General features: G+C 40.0%; 1 protein-coding gene across 2 annotated transcripts in view; it reads left to right on the plus strand.

The window, feature by feature from the left end:
* LOC122539345 (protocadherin Fat 4) overlaps positions 1-25,489 on the plus strand; it is a 375,046-nt gene that overhangs the window by 299,210 nt on the left and 50,347 nt on the right. For both annotated transcript variants that reach the window (XM_043674087.1, XM_043674088.1), the window contains exons 9-10: positions 5,385-5,635; positions 11,370-15,728. In XM_043674087.1, the coding sequence (XP_043530022.1) occupies positions 5,385-5,635; positions 11,370-15,728 (4,610 nt within the window). The remainder of the gene's footprint in view (positions 1-5,384; positions 5,636-11,369; positions 15,729-25,489) is intronic.

Raw genomic sequence — 25,489 nt, forward strand, 5'->3', positions numbered from 1 at the left:
CTATCTCCCTGGGTCCCACCCCCCCACCTTACTAGTTTAAATCCTCCCAAGCAGTTCTAGCAAATTTCCCTGCCAGTATATTAGTCCCCTTCCAATTTAGGTGCAATCTGTCCTTCTTGTACAGGTCACTTCTACCCCAAAAGGGATTCCAATGATTCAAAAATGTGAATCCTTCTCCCATACACCAGCTCCTCAGACATACATTCATCTGCTCTATCCTCCTATTCCTGCCCTCACTAGATCGTAGCAGTGGGAGTAATCTGGATATTACTACCCTTGAGGACCTCCTTTTTAAATTTCTGCCTAACTCTCTGTAATCTCCCTTCAGAGTCTCAACCTTTTCCCTTCCAATGTCATTGGTTCCAATGTGGACAATGACCTCCTGCTGGCCCCTCTCCCCCGTGAGAACATTCTGCACCCTCTCTGAGGCATCCTTGATCCTGCCGCCAGGGAAACAACACACCATTCTGCTTTTTCTCTGCTGGCCACAGAAACGTGTGTCTGTACCTCTGACTACAGAATCCCCTAACACAATTGATCTCTTGGAGGCCGACATATCCCTCGTTGCATTAGAGCCAGTCTCAATACCAGAAACTTGGCTGTTCGTGCTATGTTCCCCTGAGAATCCATCACCCCCTACATTTTCCAAAACAGCATACCTGTTTGAAATGGGTATATCCACAAAAGACTCCTGCACGAGCTGCCTACCTCACTTACCCTTCCTGGAGTTAAACCATCTATGTGATTTTATCTGAGACTTTTCCCCACTTCCTATAACTGCCATCCATCACATACTGTTGCTGTTGCAAATTCTTCATCTCTTCTATCTGTCTCTCCAACTGATCCACTCGATCTGATAAGATTCACATCCAACAGCATTTTTGGCAGATAGAATCCGCAGTAACCCTTGAACTCTCCGTTAAACTCCCACATGTGCAAGATGCTTTAAATTATTCAGCTGTCATTCCTGAAATAGGCACCAAACTCTGTGAAAATGCAAATATTTGAGGAATATCAGAGTCAGGTACAAGTGCCTGTAGGGCATGCATGCTGACCTTAGTTGTACGAGAAAGGTGCTGAAAAACAATTACATTAATTTTCGGTTTTTATTTTTAAGAGTAGCCAGTTACACAGGAATACTTGCAGGTCATTGCTTGTCCATATAATAATGTTGCTTCCTTTTGCCAGCCTAAATCCTTCCCAATCTCAAAGTGCATCCATGATAGCGAGTTGAAGCAGGGTGCTACTTTCATAACTTTCAGCTCATCAGCATATGTAAATAGTACCTCGTTGCCTATTTCAGATATGTAAAGCCAGTGCACATAGTCATTAAACTTTCCACTCAACTTGGGACTTTGAGTTAGACAATTAATAGGAATCTTACAAGACATTAATTTAAATGTAGATATAACACAATTTGAAGAAAAACAAAACATTTTGGAAATGTTCAGTTCTATCAACTCTTTGACCTTGTTAATATTAACAACATCCTGAGCATTTCCAGCTGTTTGTTTTTTCTAACGATATCATTAATTATATGCAAGATGAACTCGATAGCTTTTGAATCTATAACATTGATTTGGAATGTGAGAAAAACTTCTAATTCTGTTTGAGGGATTGAAGACAAAAGGAGTACAAGTGACAGCTCTTATGCATGTTATTAAATGATGAGAGGTGAGGATTGGGGATTCTCCTTTGCAATCCTGCCAATTTTGTCTCTGACCATTCCTGCCTCCCTCTGCAATCAGGATTTACTGTCCTTCAAGAATTGCCATGCTAGGTGTAAGCAGTGACATGTTGATGTGTTTGGATTTTCTTTAAGCCCACCACAATTATCACCACTCCCTGAGGCTATCTTGTGAAGGGTTGTAGTCCAGTATCCTCGGAAGTGTAAGAATCAACTCTTCCCTCGTAAAGGAAACAGCTGTTGCAGTGGTTTTCACTGCTTCAGTTCAATTTCCTACTTACCTTTATGTAGGCGTTGTTCATTCCCTCGCCTTTAAGATATAGCAAACATCCCATCTGTGATGTGCTTCTTTCCCTTTAATTACCCAGTGTTGTTGTGTTGTGTTGAATTAAATTGAATTGAATTTATTGTCACGTGTACTGAGGCACAGTGAAAAGTTTTGTCTTGTGAGCAATATAGGCAGACCACATAGTTAAATAGCATAGGTAAGTAAATAATAGGTAAACTGCATAGTGTGTGTGTGTGTAATGGATCTTTGAGAATGCTGGCAGCCTTTCCTTGACAGCGGGCCAGGTAGTGGAACTGGAAGTCCTGTAGAAGCACCACCAGGATTTTGTGACTAAGCAATGTTAAGAAGTCTGCTGTTATCTGCCCACACATTCAGGATGAACCACTACTTAGGTTCCTGTTCGAACATACCATTTGGAAAACAATGCCAGAATTACATTTCTGTTACTTGCTGAGCATACTGCCCATTCAGAGCAGTGTTTTAGTTTGATACTGCTGCAAGAGATGAGGCGACTGACCCACTCAAGCCCCACATTGAACACACCATCTAGACTGATATGCTAGTGTCATAGAGTCATACAGCACGGAAACAGACCCTTCAGTCCAGCTAGTCCACACTGACCTTGTTCCCAAGTCAAACTAGTCCCACCTGCCTGCACTCGGCCCATATCCTGCCAAACATTTCCTATTCGTGTACTTATCCAAATGTATTTCAAATGTTATAACCCATACCTGCATTTACCACTTCCTCGGGCAGTTCATTCCACACACTAGCCACTCTGTGTAAAAATGTTGCCCCCTCATGTCCTTCTTAAATTTTTCTCCTCTCACCTTATTTTAAAAATATACCCACCAGTTTTGAACTCAATCACCTTCGAGAAAAAACCTTTGCTATTCACCTAATCCATACCCCTCATTTTATAAACCTCCATAACGTCACTCCTCAACCTCCTGTGTTCCAGTGGAAAAAAAGTTACAGCCTGTTTTTTATCATTCAAAACCCTGATTGCCAGCAACACCATGGTAAATCTTTTCTGAACCCTCTAGTTTAATGATATCCTTGCTATCATACGGCAACCACAGCTGCACACGATACTCCAGAAGAGGCCTCACTAATATCCTGTACAACCTCTACATGACTTCCCATCTCCTATACTCAAAGATCTGAGCAATGAAGACAAGTGTGCAAAAATGCCTTCTTAACCACCTTGTCCACCTGCGCTGCAAATTCCAAAGAATTATTTATCTGAATGCATAGGTTTCTGTTCTGCAACAGTACCCACGGCCCTACCATTAATCGTATAAGTTCTGCCCTTGTTTATTATACCAAAATGCAGTATCGCTCATCTATCCAAATTAAACTCCATCTGCTCCTCCTCAGCCCATTGACCCAATTGATTAAGATCTCTTTGCAATCTTAAAAAAACCTTCTTCACTGTCCATTATTCCACCAATTTTGGTGTCATCCGCAGTTACTAATCATACTTCCTATATTCCCATCCAAATTGTTTATTTAAATGATAAACAAAAGTGGGCCCAGTACTGATCCCTGTGGAACATCACTGGTCACAGACCTCCAGTCTGAAAAACAACCCTCTACCACCACCCTCTATCTTCAATGCCAAGCCAATTTTGTAGCCGTTTAGCAAGCTCACCCTGAATCCCATGTGATTTAACTTTACTAATTAGTCAACCATGCAGAGCCTTGTCAGAGGCTTTACTAAAGTCCAAGTAAATCAAAGTCTACCGTCTGTCCTTGTCAGATTTTTGAAGTGCTAAAGAAGTGTCACATATGCCGGCTTTCAACCAAATTTTGGTATAGAGCCTCAGGTGAAAGGGGATGATACTCTGGCAAGTTTCAACAAAAAGCAGGGGAATTTTCCCTAATGTCTTGATCAGTATTTATCCTTCCACCAACATTAATAACACAGACTATTTGCTCATTATCATGTCCCTGTTTATGATTATGGGAATTTATTGTATACAGTTGACTAATGCTTCTGACATGACATCACTTTAATAGCATTGCATTGGCTGTAAAATACATTTTTAGTTTTTCTGAGGTCATGAAAGGCAAGCTTTTATTTCTGTTTTGATGGTATAGAAATTAATTCAACATAATCTACTCCTATTGATTGGATACTTTTATCCATATGTGGACTAATTCAAATGTAAACATGTGATGGAGGATATTTGCAGTATTATTAAGAGTCTATAGTTGCCTGACGTTTGAGTCAAAGTGACCAATATTTTAAACAATTAAATTTAGTTAATTCATAATTAAAGGAAGGACAAATCTAAAATTAGTAAATAATACCTATTTGAATTTAATCAGACTGGTTTTGAGTGGATCTAATGGATTTCAATCCCTACTTTATGATATTATTCCAGTGAAATCTTTATAATTCTAAATTCTTTAAAACTCCTGCAATTAATTTCAGTAAAATTTCTGTTTTATTTAACTTTGACCAGTGCCTTTAATTAAGGGCTAACTAAAACACACACCTTGGTTCCCAGTCAAAGCACTTCTAGTTGATTGCCTACATTTGACCTTGATGTGAAGGAATCTAACATTAGCCATTCTGTTTTCACAAACTTACTAAGTTATTTGCCTTAAATCAGTAAAGCACATGCCCCCAAACTGTTCTGCTTTCATAGGAAATGATGTGGAGACTTTTCATGGTCAATTAAAGACTGACTTGGCTCCGTGTCACAGTTTTAGAATCAATGTTTTATGTTATTTAACATCTGGAAATTGGTACATTATTAGACTTTGGTGTGGAGATTGGTTGGAGTCAGTACAGGTTAAATTAATCCTTCAATGAGGTATGCAAAACACAGCTCATCTGCTATAAATGTAAAAGTAGTAATTGAATATCATCCTGTGTATTTAATTGAACTGACCAGACATGTGCACTCCTCACTTAGAGGGTTAGATAGATATATTAATTAATTAATTTAGATTCTGAAGAACAGTGATAACATTTAGCATGTTTAGTGAAGTTCCTCTAATCGCTCAATGAAGAAAAACAGTCCTGAGCTATACAGTGGTGGAAGATTCTCCATTTGGTTTCTGGTCTCAGTTACATTAGTACATTTAGGACAACAGTTAGGATGGTTACACCTGGCCAGCATTAGAGATGATGAACATCAAACCTGGTGCAGTGACTCTTACTCTACTTGGACAGTATTGTGTGAACAATAGGAAAACAAAAGTGGTATCTTGCTTATGCTTGCTATCTAGGTTTTCATATTGAGTTGCTACTGTGCAGCTGCAAGAAGAACCTGTAACTCTTATTCTGAGCCAGTTATTTTTCTCTTTGAACAGTTTCAGTAAAGCAAAGTAAACAATGTGATTTAATCCTAACGCACCTACTGAGTTTTTTTAAAATTATCTTTCCTCTAACAGCTATAGCCTGGTTGGTGGCAACTCCCAGTTTTCCATTAATCCATCTACTGGACAAATTATCACAAGTGCTCTGCTGAACAGAGAAAGCAAAGAAATGTACAGTCTTGTAGTGGTAGCTACCGATGGAGGCATACCTCAAGCCATGTCCAGTTCAACCACTGTGTTTATAACAATTTCAGACATCAATGACAACCCTCCGAAATTTCGTCACTTCCCATATGTTACTCACATCCCATCACCTACAAATGCAGGTAAGAACTTTGTCAAAAGTATTCCACGAGAAAAGGAAAACACTTTGGAAGTTGCCATATAGAAGGTGATGTCATCAGGACAGAGAAAAGGTGAAAGAGTGTCCTAGCAAGAAGTTGTGCAAGGGAAAATTTAATTAAGATAGCCGTGGGACTCAGCAGACTAATTATAGACTGATGAGCAGACTAATACAGAAGTGGAAACAGATGAGTCAAAGAAAGGAAGGGGAATGTCAGAGACTAACCATATCAAAATAGTTTGTTAACATTTATCCAAATTAAGGAAAATCTTGCAGAAGGTTGACTGTCCATTAAGTATGGAAAACAAAGAAACACACATAATAAAGATAAATGCTCGATTAATAGCTTTGAATAAAATTTTACTAGACAGAGATAAAGATACTAATTTAAACAGATGCAATAACAGTCAGAATCTGCTATATTTTGATGTAGTAATGCATATTGAAACATCACATCTCCTGCTGTCATGTTTTTAATTGCTTCATGGGCAAAGAATGGACAGTCATTTGCACTTTAAATCTATTCTGAATAACAAAACAAAATGATTAATTAATGCACGTTTAATGTGCATTAGCCTTATTCAGTAATTTGTGCTTTCTATTAGAGATTCAAAAGAGTTCAAATTATTGGCTACCATCCAAATTAATTTACTGTGATGTGTTATTCTATCAATGATATTCCCACAGAATTTTCTTCAGTTGAATGAAACCATTTTTAACTGTGAATCTAGCCTGCATATGTCATTTCTGCCAGATCACTGACTTAAAATTACAGGAGCAAGAATACAATAAACTGCCCACACCAACTGCAAATAATATGTATTAAGCCATTATTATTCTGAATTAGAACTGTAGAAATATTATGTCCTCACCTTCATTGATGCCTAAGAACATATTTTTGATTTTAGCTACTGATTTTTTTTACAGAAAGAACTTGCAATTATCTAACACTTTTATGATCTTAGAATTTTCAATAGCATGTCACTGTAAAAATAAAGTACTTTAGAAGTATGGGTATAATTGGAATGGTGGAAACCATGGTATGTAGCGGACACAGGTCAAGGTCACAAATTGTAATCATCAATCTTTTTTCTTTGATGTTGTTGAGGAATAGATGTTGCCATGGTATGGGAAAAAAACCCTATCATCGTGTTTGTGTGATATTATGGGATCTTCTATGTTCATCTGAGAAAGCATAGAGAACATGAATTTAACATCTCATCCAAAAGATTGCACTCATACATGCAGTATTCCACTGAAGTGCCATCCTAAGTTCTATGTTTAAATCTCTCGAATGAAACTTGAAGCAATAACATTCTAACTTATACGCAAGAATGTGACTACTGAATCAAGGCTAACACCTGGTTACATTATATTTATTTAATTCTTCAATATGGAAATCATCACAAGCACAGAATATTGTATATGTTAACATCTAACATAATAAATGGAACTTAGAATGCAGAGTGAACTTTACCACATATAACTGAGACAGACCAGAGTGATGTTTACCAGGAGCAACCTCATTTCTTGGTTCAGCTGAACAATAGGAGTGAGTTTTGCTGCTAGCATATTGCTCCACTCCTTGGTGTGAATTCAGTTCGGAGAACCCAGAAGAGCAAACAGTGAGATGGTGGATGGATCTTCCCTGAGAGCATTAGTTAAAAAGCGGGAATGAGACAGTTGCCATTGATGCCGGCTGAATATTTGCAAAGGTAGCAGTCTCTGTGAATTGGGTAAAAGGGTATACCTGCTGTCTGGGGATAGATCCTCTTTGTAACATACTGCTGACAAACAAACATCAACACCATGAAACTGGGAACATTACAGGTTGCTCATCTTGCTTTCTAAGAGGTGTTAATGAATCCTTCACCACCTGAATGAAATAATACATGCATATGTATCCCCAAGTATACATTTTATTGTTAATTATGCTCTCATTTAATTATTCATGTACAAAGACAACACAACAAACTCATGGTTTTCAGTGTGTCCCATTTTCTTTTCAATATTGCTTTCATTTAATTAAAATTACAAAACAGTACAATTTAAAAAACAAAGTTATAGAAAATGAATATTGATTGCAATTTAATCTGTACATTGTGATGTCCTATAAAACACTTGACCTTTAATAATAACATGAAAACATTTTAACCAATTTCATTAAATACCTTTTAATAATTACTGTTATTTATCCACCGTTGTCTAATGTGCACTTTTCCCTCTATCCTATGACCTCAGGAGTGCATAGAACTAGCAAAGACAATGAGCATAAGGGCATAGGAAAAAGGGAGTAGACATTCTATACCATTTGTCAAACCTGTTCCATTTAATACAATCATGTCTGATCCGAAATCTTAAATGCATTTTACTCACTATCCCCATAAATCTTTATGCCACTGGGAATCAGGAATCTATCAATCTTTAAATGTATTCAAAAACTAAGCTTCTGCTGCCATCTGGGGTAAAGAATTCCAGATTTATCATCCTGTGAGTATGAAAAAAATTCTCCTCATCTTGATCCTAAATGGCATAATTTTTTTAAATTTTAAATTGTATTGTCTAGTCCTAGATTCCCCAACCAGGGAAGACCTCTTACCTGTATCTACCCTGTTATCCCCTTAAGTATTTTGTAGTTTGCAATGAGGTCACCTCTCATCGTTTGAAACTCTAGAGAATACAGCTCTGGTTAGCTCAGTCTCCATTCATAGGACAGTCCCACCATCCAGAGAACAAGTGAATCTGTTGAATTTCCATTGCAATGTTTCTGTGGTAATGATATCTTTCCTGAGATATGAGCTCCAGTCTGGTCTAACCAAGCTTCTATGCAATTGAAGCAAGTCTTCACTACTCCTGTACTCAAATCCTCCTGCATTAAAGGCAAACGTTCCATTAGCCTTCCTAATACCTTGTGCATGTTAGCTTTCAAGAATGTCTGGGGACAAATAAAAAACTGCAGATCCTGGAATTCAAAGTAGACAGGCAGGAGGCTGGAAGAACACAGCAAGCCAGGCAGCATCAGGAGGTGGAAAGGTCCACATTTCGGGCATAACCAGAAACATTGACTTCTCCACCTCCTGATGCTGCCTGGCTTGCTGTGTTCTTCCAGCCTCCTGCTTGTCTACTTCAATAATGTGTCAACAAGAGCACTGAGATCCCCTTGCAGTCTCTCACTATTGAAGAAGTACTCCGGGTGCTCTGATCTACTTCCACAGTCCAGGGATGTGCCGGCTAGGTGGATTAACCATGGAATATGCAGGGTCACAGAGATAGCTGGGGGGTTGTGTCTTAGTGGGATGCTCTTCAGAGTGTTGGTGAGGATTTGATGGGCCGACTAGCCCGCTTCCATGCTGTGGGAATTCTATCTATTCCTCCATGCCAAAGTGGATAATTTTTTTTTCGCATTACATTTCATTTACCACGTTTTTGCTCACTCATTAAACCTGTCTAAAACCTCCTGAAACTAGTTTACATCTTCCTCCTAACAAAAATTCTGTTTTGGTTGTATTATCTACAAACTTCGAAATATTATATTTGGCCTCCATATCCAAGTCAGTAACATATTATGAACAGCTATGCTCCAAGCACTGATCTTTTGCAATACCCCACTAGTTACAGTCTACCAAGGCAAGAGTGGCCCATTTATTTTTACAGTTTTGTCTGTCAGCTAATCCTTAATCCATAATAGTACAGTACCTCTATCCCATGCATTTTAATTTTGTTAACCATTCTTATTGTAGGTCTTCTGAAATTTTAAGTATACTAGATCCATGAGCTAAACAAAAATAAACAAAGAACTGGATGCTGGAAATCAGACATTGCTGGAAAAACTCAGCAGATTTGGCACCGTCTGTGGAGAGAAAGTGGAGTTAATAGTTTGAGTCCAATGACCTTTCTTCAAGAAGGTTCATAAGATGATCACTGGACCTGAAATCTTAACTCTGCTTTCTCTCCACAGATGCTGCCAGACCTGCTGAGTTTTTCCAGCAACTTATGATCTTACTATATCCACTGACTCCTCTTTATAAAGCTTGTCAAGAACATCTTCAAAGAAACTCCAGCAATTTTGTCAAACATGATTTTCCATTTGCAAATCCATGCTGACCATGCCCAATTAGATAATTTTCATTCAGTGTCCATTTGTCACATCCTTTATCGTAGACTATATCATTCGCCCTACTACTGGTGCAAGATTGACAGGTTGTGCTTCTTTGTTGTCTTGCATGTTCCTTTCTTAAATAGGTGGGTGACATTTGCTGGCTTCCAATCTACAGGAACATTCCAAATTCCAATGTTCATCCATTGTTTATTCCAATGCGACTCCAATGTTTAGTAAATATATCCTACAATGTTTGTCATCAGCTTTCTCATGGACTGTTGTCCAAGGCATGCCTGCTAGTCAGGCTTGTTTTTTTTTTTAACCAACAGTATGTTATGAGTTATCAGATTCATGCTAGCTAACAAGAAACCAGAAAAGGAGCTTAATTTTTCATTGCAGTCATGAGCTGAAAATGTGTTGCTGGAACAGCGCAGCAGGTCAGGCAGCATCCAGGGAACAGGAGTATCGACGTTTCGGGCATAAGCCCTTCTTCAGGAATCTTTAGATTCCTGAAGAAGGGCTTATGCCCGAAACGTCGATTCTCCTGTTCCCTGGATGCTGCCTGACCTGCTGCGCTGTTCCAGCAACACATTTTCAGCTCTGATCTCCAGCATCTGCAGACCTCACTTTCTCCCCATTGCAGTCATGAACCCAGTATGTTATACCCTTAATTCTCATTGCAAGGTTCAACATTTTAAAGGAAGAATTTACTATTTTACGATGTTGGATTGTTTTTTATTGGCATTATATCTCCACCTAATTATTTTACAGATCACTAAAGTTTTGAGGTCAAGATCAGAATCTGTAAAGCAAAATACTTATAATTCATCACTGGTATATCTTATTCTAAATATCCTATCAGACCAGATTATTATTTCTTTTTTGTCAGGAAATGAATGCACTCACTTGTGATTTTAATGTGTCATTCAACAATTGATTTTACACCTATCTTGTTAATTAAAAGCACACTGGCTTTTTACAGGTACTGATCACATTGTCACAGTCTTCACTGTTTATGGTTTGGATTTAGAGTAAAAATGCGGGATGAATTTATTCTGCTCAGATTGGTTTCTTACTGTGAATTCTGAATTTGGAAAATGTCAACCTAAACTTCTGTTGCATATACAGATATCCCCTCGTTTCTATTTATAGCCTTTGTTCACTGAGCATTTTCATAATGGTTTTACAAATTTGCTGATTGTTTGAAAATTAATTCAAGCCTCCAAAGGCTATGTCTGTTATGTTTATAAACTAAACTTTTCTCAATCTGTAGTCAGACCACAAACTCAATCAGTGCAATGATATTTGGCTATTTCCAAACCCTACTCTTTTGAGCTGGGGTATTTTGCATTGGTGTGCCCCATGAACATAATGCATTGAGTGACAAGCATATGAGACCAAGAACATAAGCAGATGGTGATTTAGCTATGCTAAAGATTACTATACTGAGACAATATTCACTAGTTCTGTTCATTCAATTGCCCGTGACCAGAAGCTGGTGTTGAAATTCAGATCATTTTCCAATACGAAACATCTGATAGCATTGCTTTATCTTTTAAATGCTTTTTTTTTAAACAAAATAGACTCCTAATGTCTTTCCTGTTTCCACTGTATCCAGGTTCATTCGTGTTTGCTGTGACAGTTTCAGATGATGATGAAGGCCCCAATGCCGAACTCCAATATTCCTTGACAGGCCGAAGTGCGGAAAGATTCCAGATTGATCCTAGTCGTGGTGCTATCATGGCTGCCCAGACGTTAACTGGAGGCACTGACATAACTATTACTGTCAATGTTAAAGACAAAGGAATTTACTCAATGTCCGACTCTACCACTGTGACAGTGAGATTTGGAAATAAGGCCGATTTTCCTCAAATAAATGCAGGGCAACAGTCTTTTATATTCCCAGAAGACCAGAATATTGATACCTATATTACAACAATGTCAGCTTCTTCAACAAGAAGTCCTGTTAGAGGATCCTTATCTTACTATATTGCTAGTGGTAACCTCGGTGATGTCTTCCACATTGATCAACTGACAGGGAAACTCGTTCTCATAAAGTCATTAGATTTTGAAGCAGTTCAGAATTACGTTCTGTGGATTGAAGCCAGAGATATGGGATACCCTCCATATTCTTCTTATAAGCAATTGAATATTACTGTGCTAGATGTCAATGACAATGCACCAGTTTTTAAGCAAGATCCTTTCATGGCTAATGTAATGGAGAATACCTTCTCCCACAAAATAATCACTGTTGTAGCAGAAGATAAAGACAGTGGTCCCAGTGGTCAAATAGAGTATACCATACTGGATGGTAACAAAGGCAATAATTTCAATATCAACAGAGAAACTGGAGAGATCAGAAATACCAAACGTTTGGACAGGGAAAAGAAGGCCCAGTATACATTAACTGTACAAGCAACAGATAAAGGAGCTTCCTCAAGTAGCTCTGTGTGCCAAGTTATTGTCAATGTCTTGGATGAAAATGACAATGCTCCAAGATTCTCACAAATATTTAGTGCTCAGGTGCCTGAAAATGCTGCTATTGGTTACACTGTGACACATGTTACCACTTCAGATGAGGATACTGGAGTGAATGCTGTTAGTCAGTACTCGATACGAGATGTAAGTCTTCCCTTCTCCATGAATGCAAAGACTGGAGATATCACCGTTAGCAGGCCTCTGAATCGGGAGGATGTGGAGCGCTACACAGTCAAAGTTTATGCCCATGATTCTGGGTGGACAGTAAATACAGACATTACTGTTTTTGTGACAGACGTAAATGATAATCCCCCACGATTTACTCAAACCTCATACTATCTAGATTACCCAGAGCTCACAGAGATTGGCTCCAGTGTTACTCAAGTAGTAGCTACAGATCCCGATAGTGGCCTTAATGGTCAAGTGTTTTATTTCATAAAGTCACAGTCAGAATTTTTCAGAATAAATTCTAGCACAGGAGAGATCTATACCAAACAATACATAAAATATCACAATTCCTCAAGTTCTAACAATCTGAATATAAACAGGCATAGCTTTATTATAACAGCCTCAGACAGAGGTAGAATTCCCTTGATGAGTGAAACTACAGTCATTATCAACATTGTTGACAGTAATGACAATGCACCACACTTTGAATCTGATAATTACTTTACTCCTGTTACTAAGAATGTCAAGGTTGGTACACGGTTAATCAAAGTCACTGCAGTGGACGATAAGGATTATAACTTAAATTCGGAAATAGAGTACCACATTACTGGTGGAAACAGTTCAAATCAATTCACACTGAACAAGAATAATGGTTGGGTTTCTGTTGCTTCCTCTCTGAGAGCCAATGTGAATAAAGTGTTTTTAATCATAATCACAGCAATGGATAAAGGCAATCCCCCACTGTCCACAACATCCACTGTTCGTATTATGGTGACTGAAGAGAACTTGCACACGCCTCAATTCTCTCAGAGCCACATTAGCGTCACAGTTCCTGAGAACCTTGCCATTGGAACAGTAATCAGAACTATTTCAGCCAGAGACAAAGATGCTGATATGAATGGGTTAATTAGATATAACATTTCTAAAGGAAATGATGCTAAATTGTTCTCTATTGTTAATGCAACGGGTGCGATATCTCTAGTCGGACATTTGGATTATGAGACTCAACAAATGCATGAACTGACTATAAGTGCTGAAGATGGAGGTTGGGTGAAAAGAGCTGGCTACCTCAGCATGACCGTTCACGTTACTGATTCAAATGATAATGCACCACTGTTCAGTCCAAATAAGTATTTTCCAATTATATCAGAAAATGCCCCAAGTGGTACCATAGTCGTCCAGTTAAATGCCACAGATGCTGATTCTGGAGTTAATGCTGTGATAGCTTATGCAATTGAGACGAGTGACAGTGATCTTTTTGTCATTGATCCAAACACCGGAATCGTCACAACTCAAGGCTTTTTGGACTTTGAAGTGAAACAGAGTTACCAGTTGTACGTGAAAGCCTTTAATGTCCCAGATGAGGACCATTTTAGCTTTGCTGATGTTTATGTGCAGCTCAGTGGTGTAAATGAGTACGTTCCACGTTTTGTGTCCAGACAGTATAGCTTTGAGGTTTCAGAGGCTGCTTCAAAAGGTACCACTGTCGGGGAAGTATTTGCAAGTGATCGAGACCTTGGGAATGATGGAGTTGTCACCTACCTCCTTGTTGGTAAAAGCAGGAGCAAAGGATTAAGGATTGATAGAAACACCGGACAAATTTATGTATCAGGGCAACTTGATCGGGAAAAGGAAGAGAAAATTTCTTTGAGGGTTCTGGCAAAGAATGCTGGAAGCATCCGTGGATTTGATGTTGATGAAGTCTTTGTGAATATTACTGTACTGGATGCCAATGATCCTCCTGTTTTCACATCCAAGGAGTACACTGTGCAGACTAATGAGGGGGCAGCGCCTGGAGCTCACGTCATTTTTGTAAGTGCCTTTGATTCTGACTCGGTTCCCAGTTGGAGCAGATTCACTTACCACATTGGAGCTGGAAATGAAAAGGGTGCCTTTTCTATTGATTCACAGTCTGGGCAGGTTTCAGTGGCAGCAGAACTGGATCGTGAGTCCGTACCAATATACAACCTCTCTATATTAGCTGTTGATACAGGAGTGCCTTCAGCCACAGGTAGCACCTATTTGCTTGTTAACCTGGAGGATATTAATGACAATGGACCTACTTTAATATCTGCAACTGGAGAAGTTGCCGAGAACCAACGTGCAGGGGCTGTCGTGATGACACTTAATGCCACTGATCTGGACCTTCCACCAAACCAAGGTCCTTTCTCCTACCATTTGCTCAGCACAGGCCCTGCTACCAGCTACTTCAGTTTAAGCTCTGGGGGTATCCTCACCACAACCAGAGAAATCGACAGAGAACAGATCAGTGATTTCCATTTGTCAGTGGTCACTCGGGATTCCGGCACACCACAGATGTCTTCCACAGGTACTGTGCATGTCATAATAAATGATCAGAATGACAACCCATCTGAGCCAAGAACAGTCGAGATATTTGTTCACTATTTTGGAAACCTGTTTCCTGGTGGAATCTTGGCCAGTGTGAAGCCCCAAGACCCAGACATATTGGACACTTTCCAGTGCACTCTGACTATGGGGTCTACAACTCTTTTTAACATCCCAGCAGGTACTTGCAATCTAAACTCGCAGCCAAGGTCAACAGATGGAACTTTTGATCTAATTGTCCGTAGTAGTGATGGATTGCACAGTGCCGTCAACAATAATGTCCATGTTTTCTTCACTGGATTCAGTAATATGACGATAGACAATAGTGTCCTTCTTTCCCTAAATATTGCAACAGTCAAAGATTTTCTTACCAACCATTACCTTCACTTCTTACGGATTGTTAACTCTCAACTCTCGCGAATGGGAACTACAGTACAGATCTATGGTTTTTACGAACAGGATAATAAAACATATATAATGGCAGCTGTGAAACGATTTAGCAATCAGTATGTAAGCCCCAGTGGGGTAGCTACTTTTTTTGAAAGCATTAAGGAAACTTTATTCAGACAGAGTGGAGTACGAGTCGATTCTGTGGACCACGACCCTTGTACTAACGAGCCGTGTCAGAATGGTGGAAGCTGCGTGAAGAGGCTGGCCGTCAGCCCATCACTACAAAGTGAAGAAAGCGTCCCAGTGATTATTGTGGCCAATGCAGCTCTCAAACCATTCATCTGTCGATGTCTGCCAGGATACTCTGGACATGCCTGCGAAACAGACATAGATGAGTGCCTTCCATCCCCTTGCCATAATGGTGGAACCTGCCATAATTTATTAAGTAGATTTTCATGTACCTGTCCAGAAGGGTTCATGGGCACTGCTTGTGAAAGGGATATCAATGAATGTCAGTCGAATCCCTGCAAAAGTGGTGGAACTTGCCAGAACTTCCCGGGAGGTTTTAGCTGTGCTTGTAAAGCTGGATATACAGGTATTGAATACAGGAATCCTCTTTTAATACTTCACTCAAGGATTGTTCATATAAAATGCATTCATTACTTCCAATCGGAAATGACCATTAAGGTTTTTGAATATTTGTTTAGAACAACAATAACAGAGGTAATGTTTTGGGCTGTTGACAGGCCATTGTGCTGCAGTAAGAGATCTTCAGATACAAACACATAGTGTCAAGAGGTTAATTCTTCATTAAGCCAGTAAAGGAACACATCAAATATAAACAATGTATTTGCCTCAAGGAAAAATAGAAAAGGCATCATCTTACAAAAACCCTTAAGGTAGTCATGGAGTTTCAATCAGAGAATACTTCCTGACACTAAAGGCTGATACATGATGCAGGAACATAGAACATTACAGCGTAGTACAAGCTCTTCGACCCTCGATGTTGCGCTGACCTGTGAAACCAATCTGAAGCCCATCTAACCTACACTATTCCATTATCATCCATATGTCTATCCAATAACCATATAAATGCCCTTAAAGTTGGCGAATCTACAACTGTTGCAGGCAGGGTGTTCCACGCCCTTACTCCTCTCTGAGTGAAGAATCTACCTCTGACATCTGTCCAATATTTATCACCCCTCAATTTAAAGCTATGTCCCCTCATGCTAGTCATCACCATCTGAGGAAAAAGGTTCTCACTGTCCACCCTATCTAAACCTCTGATCGTCTTGTTCTCTGTTCAGTCACCTCTCAAACTTCTCTCTAACGAAAACAGCCTCCAGTCCCTCAGCCTTTCCTCATAAGACCTTCCCTCCATACCAGGTAACATCCTGGTAAATCTCTTTTGCATCCTTTCCAATACTTTCACATTCTTCCTATAATGTGACGACCAGAAATGTATGCAATATTCCAAGTGCAGCCACACCAGAGTTTGGTACAGCTGCAACATGGCCTCATGGCTCCAAAATTCAATCCCTCTATCAGTAAAAGCTAACACACTGTACATCTTCTTAATAACCCTATCAACCTGGATGACAACTTTCAGGGATCTCTCTGCTTGTCCACACTACCAAGAATCTTACCATTAGCCCAGTACTCTGTATTCCTGTTACTCCTTCCAAAGTGTGAATTACCTCACACTATTCCGCATTAAACTCCTTTTGCCACCTCTCATCCCAGCTCTGCAGCTTATCTATGTCCCTCTGTAACCTTAAACATCCTTCAGCACTGTCCACAATTCCGCCAACTTTAGTGTCATCCACAAATTTATTAACCCATCCTCTATGCCCTCATCCAGGTCAATTATAAAAATGACAAACCGCAGTGGCCTCAAAACAGATCCTTGTAGTACACCACTAGTAACTGAACTCCAGGATGAACATTTTCCATCAACCACTACCCTCCGTCTTCTTCCAGTTAGCCAATTTCTGATCCAAACTGCTAAATCACCCTCAATTCCAAGCCTCCATATTTTCTACAATAGCCTACAGTGACGAACCTTATCAAGTGCCTTACTGAAATCCATATACACCACATCAACAACTTTACTCTCATCACCTGTTTGGTCACTTTCTCAAAGAACTCAATAAGGTTTGTAAGGCACAACCTACTCTTCACAAAACCATGTTCCTATATCCCTAATCAAATTATTCCCCTCTTGATGATTATAAATTCTACCTCTTATAATCCTTTCCAACACCTTACTCGCAACCGAAGTAAGGTTCACTGGTCTATAATTATCAGGGTTGTCTCTACTCCCCTTCTTGAACAAGGGAACAACATTTGCTATCCTCCAGTCTTCTGGTACTATTCCTGTAGACAATGATGACATAAAGATCAAAGCCAAAGGTTTTGCAATCTCCTTCCTGGCTTCCCAGAGAATCCCAAGATAAATCTCATTCAGTGCAAGGAACTTATCGATTTCCAGAATTACTAACGCTTCCTCCTTGTGAACCTCAATTCTGTCTAGTCTAACAGCCTGTATCTCAGTATACTCCTCGACAACGTTGTCTTTTTCCTGTATGAATACTGATGAAAAGTATTCATTCAGCACTTCTCCTATCTCCTCTGACTCCACGCATAACTTCTCACTACTGTCCTTGACTGGCCCTAATCTTACTCTAGTCATTCATTTATTCCTAACCTACCTATAGAAGGCTTTAGGGTTTTCCTTGCTCCTACCTTCTCATGTCCCTTCCTGGCTATTCTTAGTTCTCTCTTTAAGTCCTTCCTGGCGAGCTTGTAATTCTCAAGCCCCCTAACTGAGCCTTCACATCTCATCTTGACATAAGCCTCCTTGTTCCTCTTGACAAGAGATTCAACTTCTTTACTAAAGAAGTTGACCACTTCCTCCCTGTCTGATAGGTCCATACTTAGAACAAGCTCTGCATTTCAATTGTGCCCATCCCATGCAGTTTCCTTCCCCATCCTATGTATCCTAGATCTTGCCTAATTATATCATAATTTCCTTTCCCCTAGCAATAACTCTTGCCCTGTGGTATATACCTATCCCTTTCCATTGCTAAGGTAAATGTAACCAAATTGTGGTCAGTATCACAAAGTGCTCACCTACCTCCAAAGCTAATACCTGGAGAAGTTACTAATGAATTTGTGATGGGGTATAAACTAAAATCCACCAATGCTCTGATACATTAAGAAACTGTTCAATTATGTTCAAAAGGAAGTTGTCTGAATTGTCTCAATGGAGTAATTGTGGTTGCCATTGAATAAGTTGCTGACTATTGCCCACTTTCATTTCATATTGCGTTCTGTTCTGTCAACAAAGATCCAAGCAAGCAACAGAGATGGCAGAAATGATACAAATATAAAATATTGCAGAAGCTGAAAATTGGAATCAAGAACAGTAAATGCTGGGAAACCTCAACAGACCAGGCAGGGTCTGAGGAGAAGTCATCGACCTGAAACAGTAGCTCTGCTTCTTTCCACAGATGCTGCCTGACTTGTTAAATTTTACCAGCTTTGTTTGTTCTTTTATTAGGAAGAAACAGCACTCACCTCAGGTTGCTAATACATTCCTCCTACTTCTGGTTACAAAACAGCATTAACAAAGATTTGTGCGTCAAGTTGTACAGCACTACAGATTGTAAGATGATCATAGCAATGCCTAAAGTGAGATGCATTTTTTTGCACCAAGCTTGGTATAGCCTTTTGAATTCAAAAACGTGAATGTCCCGCAACTCCCTTCCGAACAGCATTATATGGCTGTCCCTACCTCTCCCTCTCTCGCCGCCACCGTCTCAAGGGGAGTTTGAGATGGAAATAAATGGTGCCCAAGCCAAAGTTGCCCTTATCTCATAAAAGAGTAAAACAAAATTATGATTGCTACAATAAAATAACTCCCGATTTGATGACATTATGTATTCATGTGTGTCTGCACATATGGTGTTCCAACATTTAACCTGAAGCACAGTGACCATCAAATCTAGAAAGAAACAATGTGCCTTTCATCCTCACTACAGCAAACCCACTGCTCATTTTGATGGATTATATTTTGCCAGCTGTTTTGTGACTCATTTCAGTGAACTTATTCTACGTTTTTGGGCTGAGGATAACCGAAAGATTACCTCAGCTCAATGTCATTTTAAAGTTTAAACCTTTCTGCTGGAGAGTCGAGTTAGTTAATGATGATTTAGGACACTTTGTCTTCTGATTTTAAAAGATACATTTTCTTCAAAGTAACTAAGCTTCAGCGTACAGGAATTGGGTGTTCATTTTTTTTCTGCCCGGCCTTTTCTTGAACTATTCATTTCCTGTTTCATATGTTTTATTATAGGAATGCACTTTCAATAAATTGTTTGTCTTTAAATTAAGAAATCATACTAATATATTTGAGCAAATGTTTCAGCAAAATTCAATTAAAGGCAAATTTTGTTGTCAAAAGTGAACTTGACAAAACTCACCAAATCGAACAGCAAATTTAGTGGGGGAAATGGACAGTTAAGCATTTGAATATGAAAGTTGCTGTCCTATCTGTTCCTTTTTGCGATTAGTCTTGCAAACAGCCAATACATCACTGTCTGAATCATCACTGAAATTCATTGAATATCAGGAAGTTCCGGTTCCTGCACCCACTAAACCTGCTTCCCGAGGTTCGGCCTTGTCTGTCTCAACCAAGTAACCTTCTTAATGGTATGATGTGTCATAATTATTGACAAACAACTGTCTTGGCACCAAAATGATCCAGAACAAGTGTAGAGTCCAATTCCTTCAGCTTTTAATTCTTGCAGATTTTTTTAGTCTCTCTCTCTCTCTCCTTTACTTTGAGTCCAAATTACACTTGCCAATACTCCAGTCAAATTGATTAAAGAAATACATTGTTGTTACCTCATGTAACTTGCTTGTGTAAGTCCTGGAAGCCAATAGAGAGCACTGAATATTTCCACCTTTCATTTACAGTAACTTGCAAGGCAAAAATAGAAATTAAACAGACCAGGGAAAGTCTCCACTGTTTGTTCACTGACTTATTTATTTCCCTCTTCGTTGTCTTGGCACTTGTGTAATTTTAAATTTTCTGTTTGTCACCTTGGCCTTTTATTTTGGTTTTTCTCATTCGTTCACAGACTAGGAGTGTTGCTAGCTAGGCCAACATTTATTGCTCATCCCTGAAATAGGTGGTAATGAGCTGCCAACTTGATCCTCTGTAGTATTTCAGGTGTAGAGACACCAACAGTGTTGTTGGGGAGCAAGTTCAGGATTTTGACCAAGTGACAGTGAAGGAACAGTGATGTGGTTCCAAGTCAGGGTGGTGTGTGGTCTGAAGGGGTATCTACTGACCTTGTCATAGAGTCATACAGCACAGAAACAAACCATTCAGTCCAACCAGACCATGCTGAACATAATTGCAAACTAAACTAGTCCCATTTGCCTGCACCAGGCCCATAACCCTCCAAACCTTTCCTATTCATGAACCTATCCAAATGTCTTCCAAACATTGTAATTGCACCTGCATCTACCACTTCCTCAGGAAGTTCATTTCACACCCGAACCATTCTCGGTGTTAAAAATATGCCCTTCATGTCTTTTTTTAAATCTCTCTCCTCTCTCCTTAAAAATGTGCCCCTAGTCTTGAAATCCCCCATCCTAGGGAAAAGACAATTACCATTAACTCTATCTATACCTCTCATTATGTTATAAAGTTCTATCAGATCATCTCTCAACCTCCTACGCTCCAGTAAAAAATGTCCCAGCCTGTCCAGCCTTTCTTTATAACTCGATCCTCTCTGGCTTGATAATATCCTTCCTGTAACTGGACAACCAGAACTGGACACAGTATTCAATCAGAGGCCTCACCAATGTCCTCTACAACCTCAACGTAATGTCCCAATTGCTGAAAATGTGTTGCTGGAAAAGCACAGCAGGTCAGGCAGCATCCAAGGAACAGGAGAATCGACGTTTCGGACATGAGCCCTTGTCCCAATTCTCATACTCCAAGAACTGAGCAATGAAGGCAAGCATGTCAAATGCCTTTTTAACCATCCTGTCTACATGTGATGCCAACTTTAAAGGATTATGTATCTGCACCCAAGGTCCCTCTGTTCTACAACACTACCCAAGGCCCTACCATTAATTGTATAAGCCCTCCTATTGTTTGTTGTACCAAAATGCAATACCTTGCACTTGTCCAGATTGAGCTCCATCTACCATTTTTCAGCCCAATGATCCATTTGATTAAGATCCCTTTGTCCTTCTAGATGGCAGATGTTGTGGGCTTGGAAGTGAAGCCTTGGTGAGTTGACACCAAATTTCCTTTTTATTTTGACTATTCATTTCAGAACATTCATGAATTGTGTGTCAACACAGAATGCAATATTTTATGCTCTCTCAGTAAATTTGGACAGGGCATTTAATCATGATGGTGATGAATGGAGATTCTACCACCTTTGTGTCTGTCCTGATATAGTCCACGGGCAGCTTTCCTACACCATTCCATTGCTATTTCAGGCTGCTAAGTAGACAGTTAATACCAAATTAAAAGCCTCATCCCACTTGCACAGTACGGTGACAAACTGTTAAAGTTGATTGTAGTCTCCCTGGTTTAGAGCACTCAATGCCTCATTAAGGGACCCAGCATTGGGAAAATGGGCAGTGTTTTGTTCAGAATTAAGCCTCTTCCCTTGCTGTCAATACCTGCTCCCCTACAACCCCATCTCGTGAAATCCCTCTCAACAATATTCATCTGACTCCTGAGATCATACAAGGGTTGAAGCCTCTGTTATGTTTCTTTCTCACAGCAGTCACCATTTGATTGGGGATGATGCAGAGCAATATGAAGGCTGGCAGCTCTCAGCAGGTGGAACTTCTGACCCTGAGCTGCTTGATCCTAGTGAAGGGAGACAACAGGGTCTCTCATTGGCTCAAAAGTTAATGAATGACCACCACAAAATGACCCCAGAAACCTTGTTGCCTGCTGAAATATGCGCATCTTCTTTACGCTTTATAATTTTATGCTTTTTTTTTAATGCTTCACACTTTATTTTTGAGTTGAAATTATATGCATCGTCAACCACATATATCTATGTTATTCTCGTACCACTTTCCTTCAAAATCACATTCTTGTCAAACTTTTTGTTTCTTTTGTTTGGGATGGCGCAGTGGCTCAATGGTTAGCACTGCTGCCTCACAGCACCAGGGACCCAGGTTCAACTCAAGCCTTGGGCCACTGTCTGTGTGGAGTTTGCATATTCTCTCTGTGTCTGCCTGGGTTTCCTCCGGGTGCTCTGGTTTCCTCCCACAGTCCAAAGATGTGCAGTTCAGGTGAATTGGCCATGCTAAATTGCCCGTAGTGTTAGGTGCATTAGTCAGGGGTAAATATAGAGTAATGCAGTAGGGGAATGGGTCTGCGTGGATTACTCTCTGAAGTGTTGGTGTGGACTTGTTGGGCTAAGTGGTCTGTTTCTACACTGTAGGGAATCTAATCATCTCATCTATATAATTTCCATCATAACCTGTCTGTCATGATTAAATAATCAATCTTGCTAAAGTAAAAACAAAAATGTGTTTGAGATTCAAGTAACACATGGACAAAGGAAAGGGAAGTGTTGACTTTCCATATCATTTTATTATCTTGCCTCAGAATGAGTACTTGAAACTTAACCTTAAAGGTGGATGGCTCTGATCCTTAATTATCACTGAGACCTCCCAGTTGGATATTTAAGATGGTTCACAGTACTCTTCACAGTGCCATCTCGGTTTGAGCTGCAATTGGAAGATTCAAAATCTAGCCTTAGATTACCCTCTGCTGGCTCTTCCTGGCATTGTTTGTGGCTGCTACTTCCTCATCTCCACATCCAGTGTGGCCAGATTTCCCCATCAGGTTTTCTTACCCAAGTCCTCTCAACTGCCAATTTCAACTTTCCCACTTCATAACTCAGCCCCGGCAGCACATTGCTGGAATCTCTCATCAGATTAATAAAGACTGATTTTATAAGCACTTGATAAGTTCTGCTGTTTTTTAGCTGGAGGCTTAGCATTAGGTATTGCAAGGAAGAGGGTCTCTGGTAAAGTGTGGCATGGTGGCTCAGTGGTTAGCGCTGCTGCCTCACAGCACCAAGGTGTGGAGGTACCAGTGTTGGACTGGGGTGGACAAAATCAGAAGTCACACAACACCAGATTATAGTCCAACGGGTTTGTTAGAAATCACAAGCTTTCAGAGCACTGCTCCTTCATCAGGTGTAGCACTTCACCTGATGAAGTAACAATGCTCCAAAAGCTGGTGATTTCTAATAAACTTGTTGCACTATAACCTGGTGTTGTGTGACTTCTCACAGCACCAGATCCTGGGTTTGATTCTAGCCTCGGCTGACTGTCAGTGTGGAGTTTGTACATTTTCCCTGTGTCGGTGTGGGTTTCTTCTGGTGCTCCAGTTTCTTTCGACAGTCCAAAGATGTGCAGGTTAGGTGGATTGACCATGCTAAACTGCCCTGTAGTATCCAGAGTTTAGCCATGTAAAATGAGATTTACAGAGGAAGTGCTGGGGGCTAGGTCTGGTTGGGACGCTCTTCAGAATTCGGGGCAGACTTGATCGTCTGAATGACCCTTTCTGCACTGGAGGGATTCTATGATTCTAAGTGAAGTGGGTAGACATGAAGAAGCTGGATCACAATGTTTATTGAAATGTTTGTCCATGCTGTCTTATTTATAATATGTTTTCTTTTGCGTTGAAAATATGTTGCCACACTGCTAAGAAAGGCATTTCATATGTTTACACAGAGGAAATGAGAGACCATGGAGGTGTGTGGGGAGCATGAAATGGTGGAATTGGGATATGGGGAATGGGTTGGGCAATGATGGGGTGTGAGTAATGAGGGTGAGAATGCTTAATATTTAACAGGACAATAGGACAAAGCCCCAGAGAAATTGAGACAATCTTTTCAACAGTGCAGCTGGGCATTTAGTAGTTCAGATCAATATCCAGTGGCAGTGGGCCTGAATCTATCTCCCCACCACCCAACCTCCCTCCACCATTCAGGAACCTTTCCTGAAACAGGCACACCAAACTAGACATGTCCCCATTTAAGGCAGAAGCCTCAGAAGTGAAAATTTGGCCTTCTGTCTAGAAAACACATGAATTATGGAATTAGATAATCCCAGAAGTATGGAAGCACATGATATCCATAGCAAAAGAGGCCCAAATGTCATTGTGTTGCTCATTGATTCAATTAAGCCTCAGTTCTTTGGGAATTTGCCTTATTGTTCTGTTAAATTTTAGGTAGTCTATCCTTCACTTCACACACCCCATCAATCTCCTCATCCTCCACCCATGCCAACACATGTTCTTCATCTACCCTCTCCCTTCATGTCAAATCATAAAGTGAGTTTTTGAGCAGTGTGGAAACATGCTTAATGAATGAATCATGAATGAATCCATGTGAATGTGACCACTTCATCAGACCGACGCAATATTGAATAGTAAGGTTCAACCTCCTTATGGATTTGTCTATGCGTGACCACTTGTGGTACTGATAAAAACATTCCTAACACTTTAATATATGCTGCCATTTTCTGGTTGGACATGCAAGAGAAAACTCTATCATAATAGGCTGCAGAATTGGAGTCTGCTCTGGCACTGGTGTTGGTGCTGAAGGAGCCCAAAGTCCCAAAAATGGCAGCAAATCAACATTACGTCTCAAATGAAGTCATGATTTGCAAACTCTACATGCATTTGTTGCAGGCAATAACATTGACTTGGTTCCTGATCTGACATTTATAAACCTTCTAAGTCCTTCCTTGTGATCCGTTAGTTGTTGTAAGAGACCCAGCATTTTCCCCATGCCTCTTCCCCAATATTTGACCCATTGTTGCTATCAAGGGTACAAACATGGGGCTTTTCATAGAATTTCTTATGCTGCTATGGAGTTTGTGAAATGTGTTGTTGGAGGAGGTTTCATAGTTTGTTAGTGTCTTAAGGGAGTGATTGTGAACTTGTAAAAGGAGTTCATTGGAGTTTGAAAACTTGTCAACAAATCTCTCATAGATACTATCCCTCACATTGTGTTTTGCACAGTCATAGAAAATGAAGCATAGGCAGCAGGGAAGGAAAGCTGTGAGTCCAGGAGAGAATGAGAGCTCTTGTGGATGGTGTATTCACCTGAGGTCTTCATGGAGCTTCCTCATAACTTCACTTTAAGAGGCATGGTTGCTCAGTGGTTAGCACTGCTGCCTCACAGTTCAATTCCGGCCTCGGGCAATGTCAGTGTGGAATTTGCACGTTCTCCCTGTGTCTGCGTGGGTTTCCTCCCACAATCCGAAGACATGCAGGTTAGGTGGATTGGC

Source organism: Chiloscyllium plagiosum, chromosome 32 (assembly GCF_004010195.1).
Source record: "Chiloscyllium plagiosum isolate BGI_BamShark_2017 chromosome 32, ASM401019v2, whole genome shotgun sequence".
Classification (NCBI taxonomy): Eukaryota; Metazoa; Chordata; class Chondrichthyes; order Orectolobiformes; family Hemiscylliidae; genus Chiloscyllium; species Chiloscyllium plagiosum.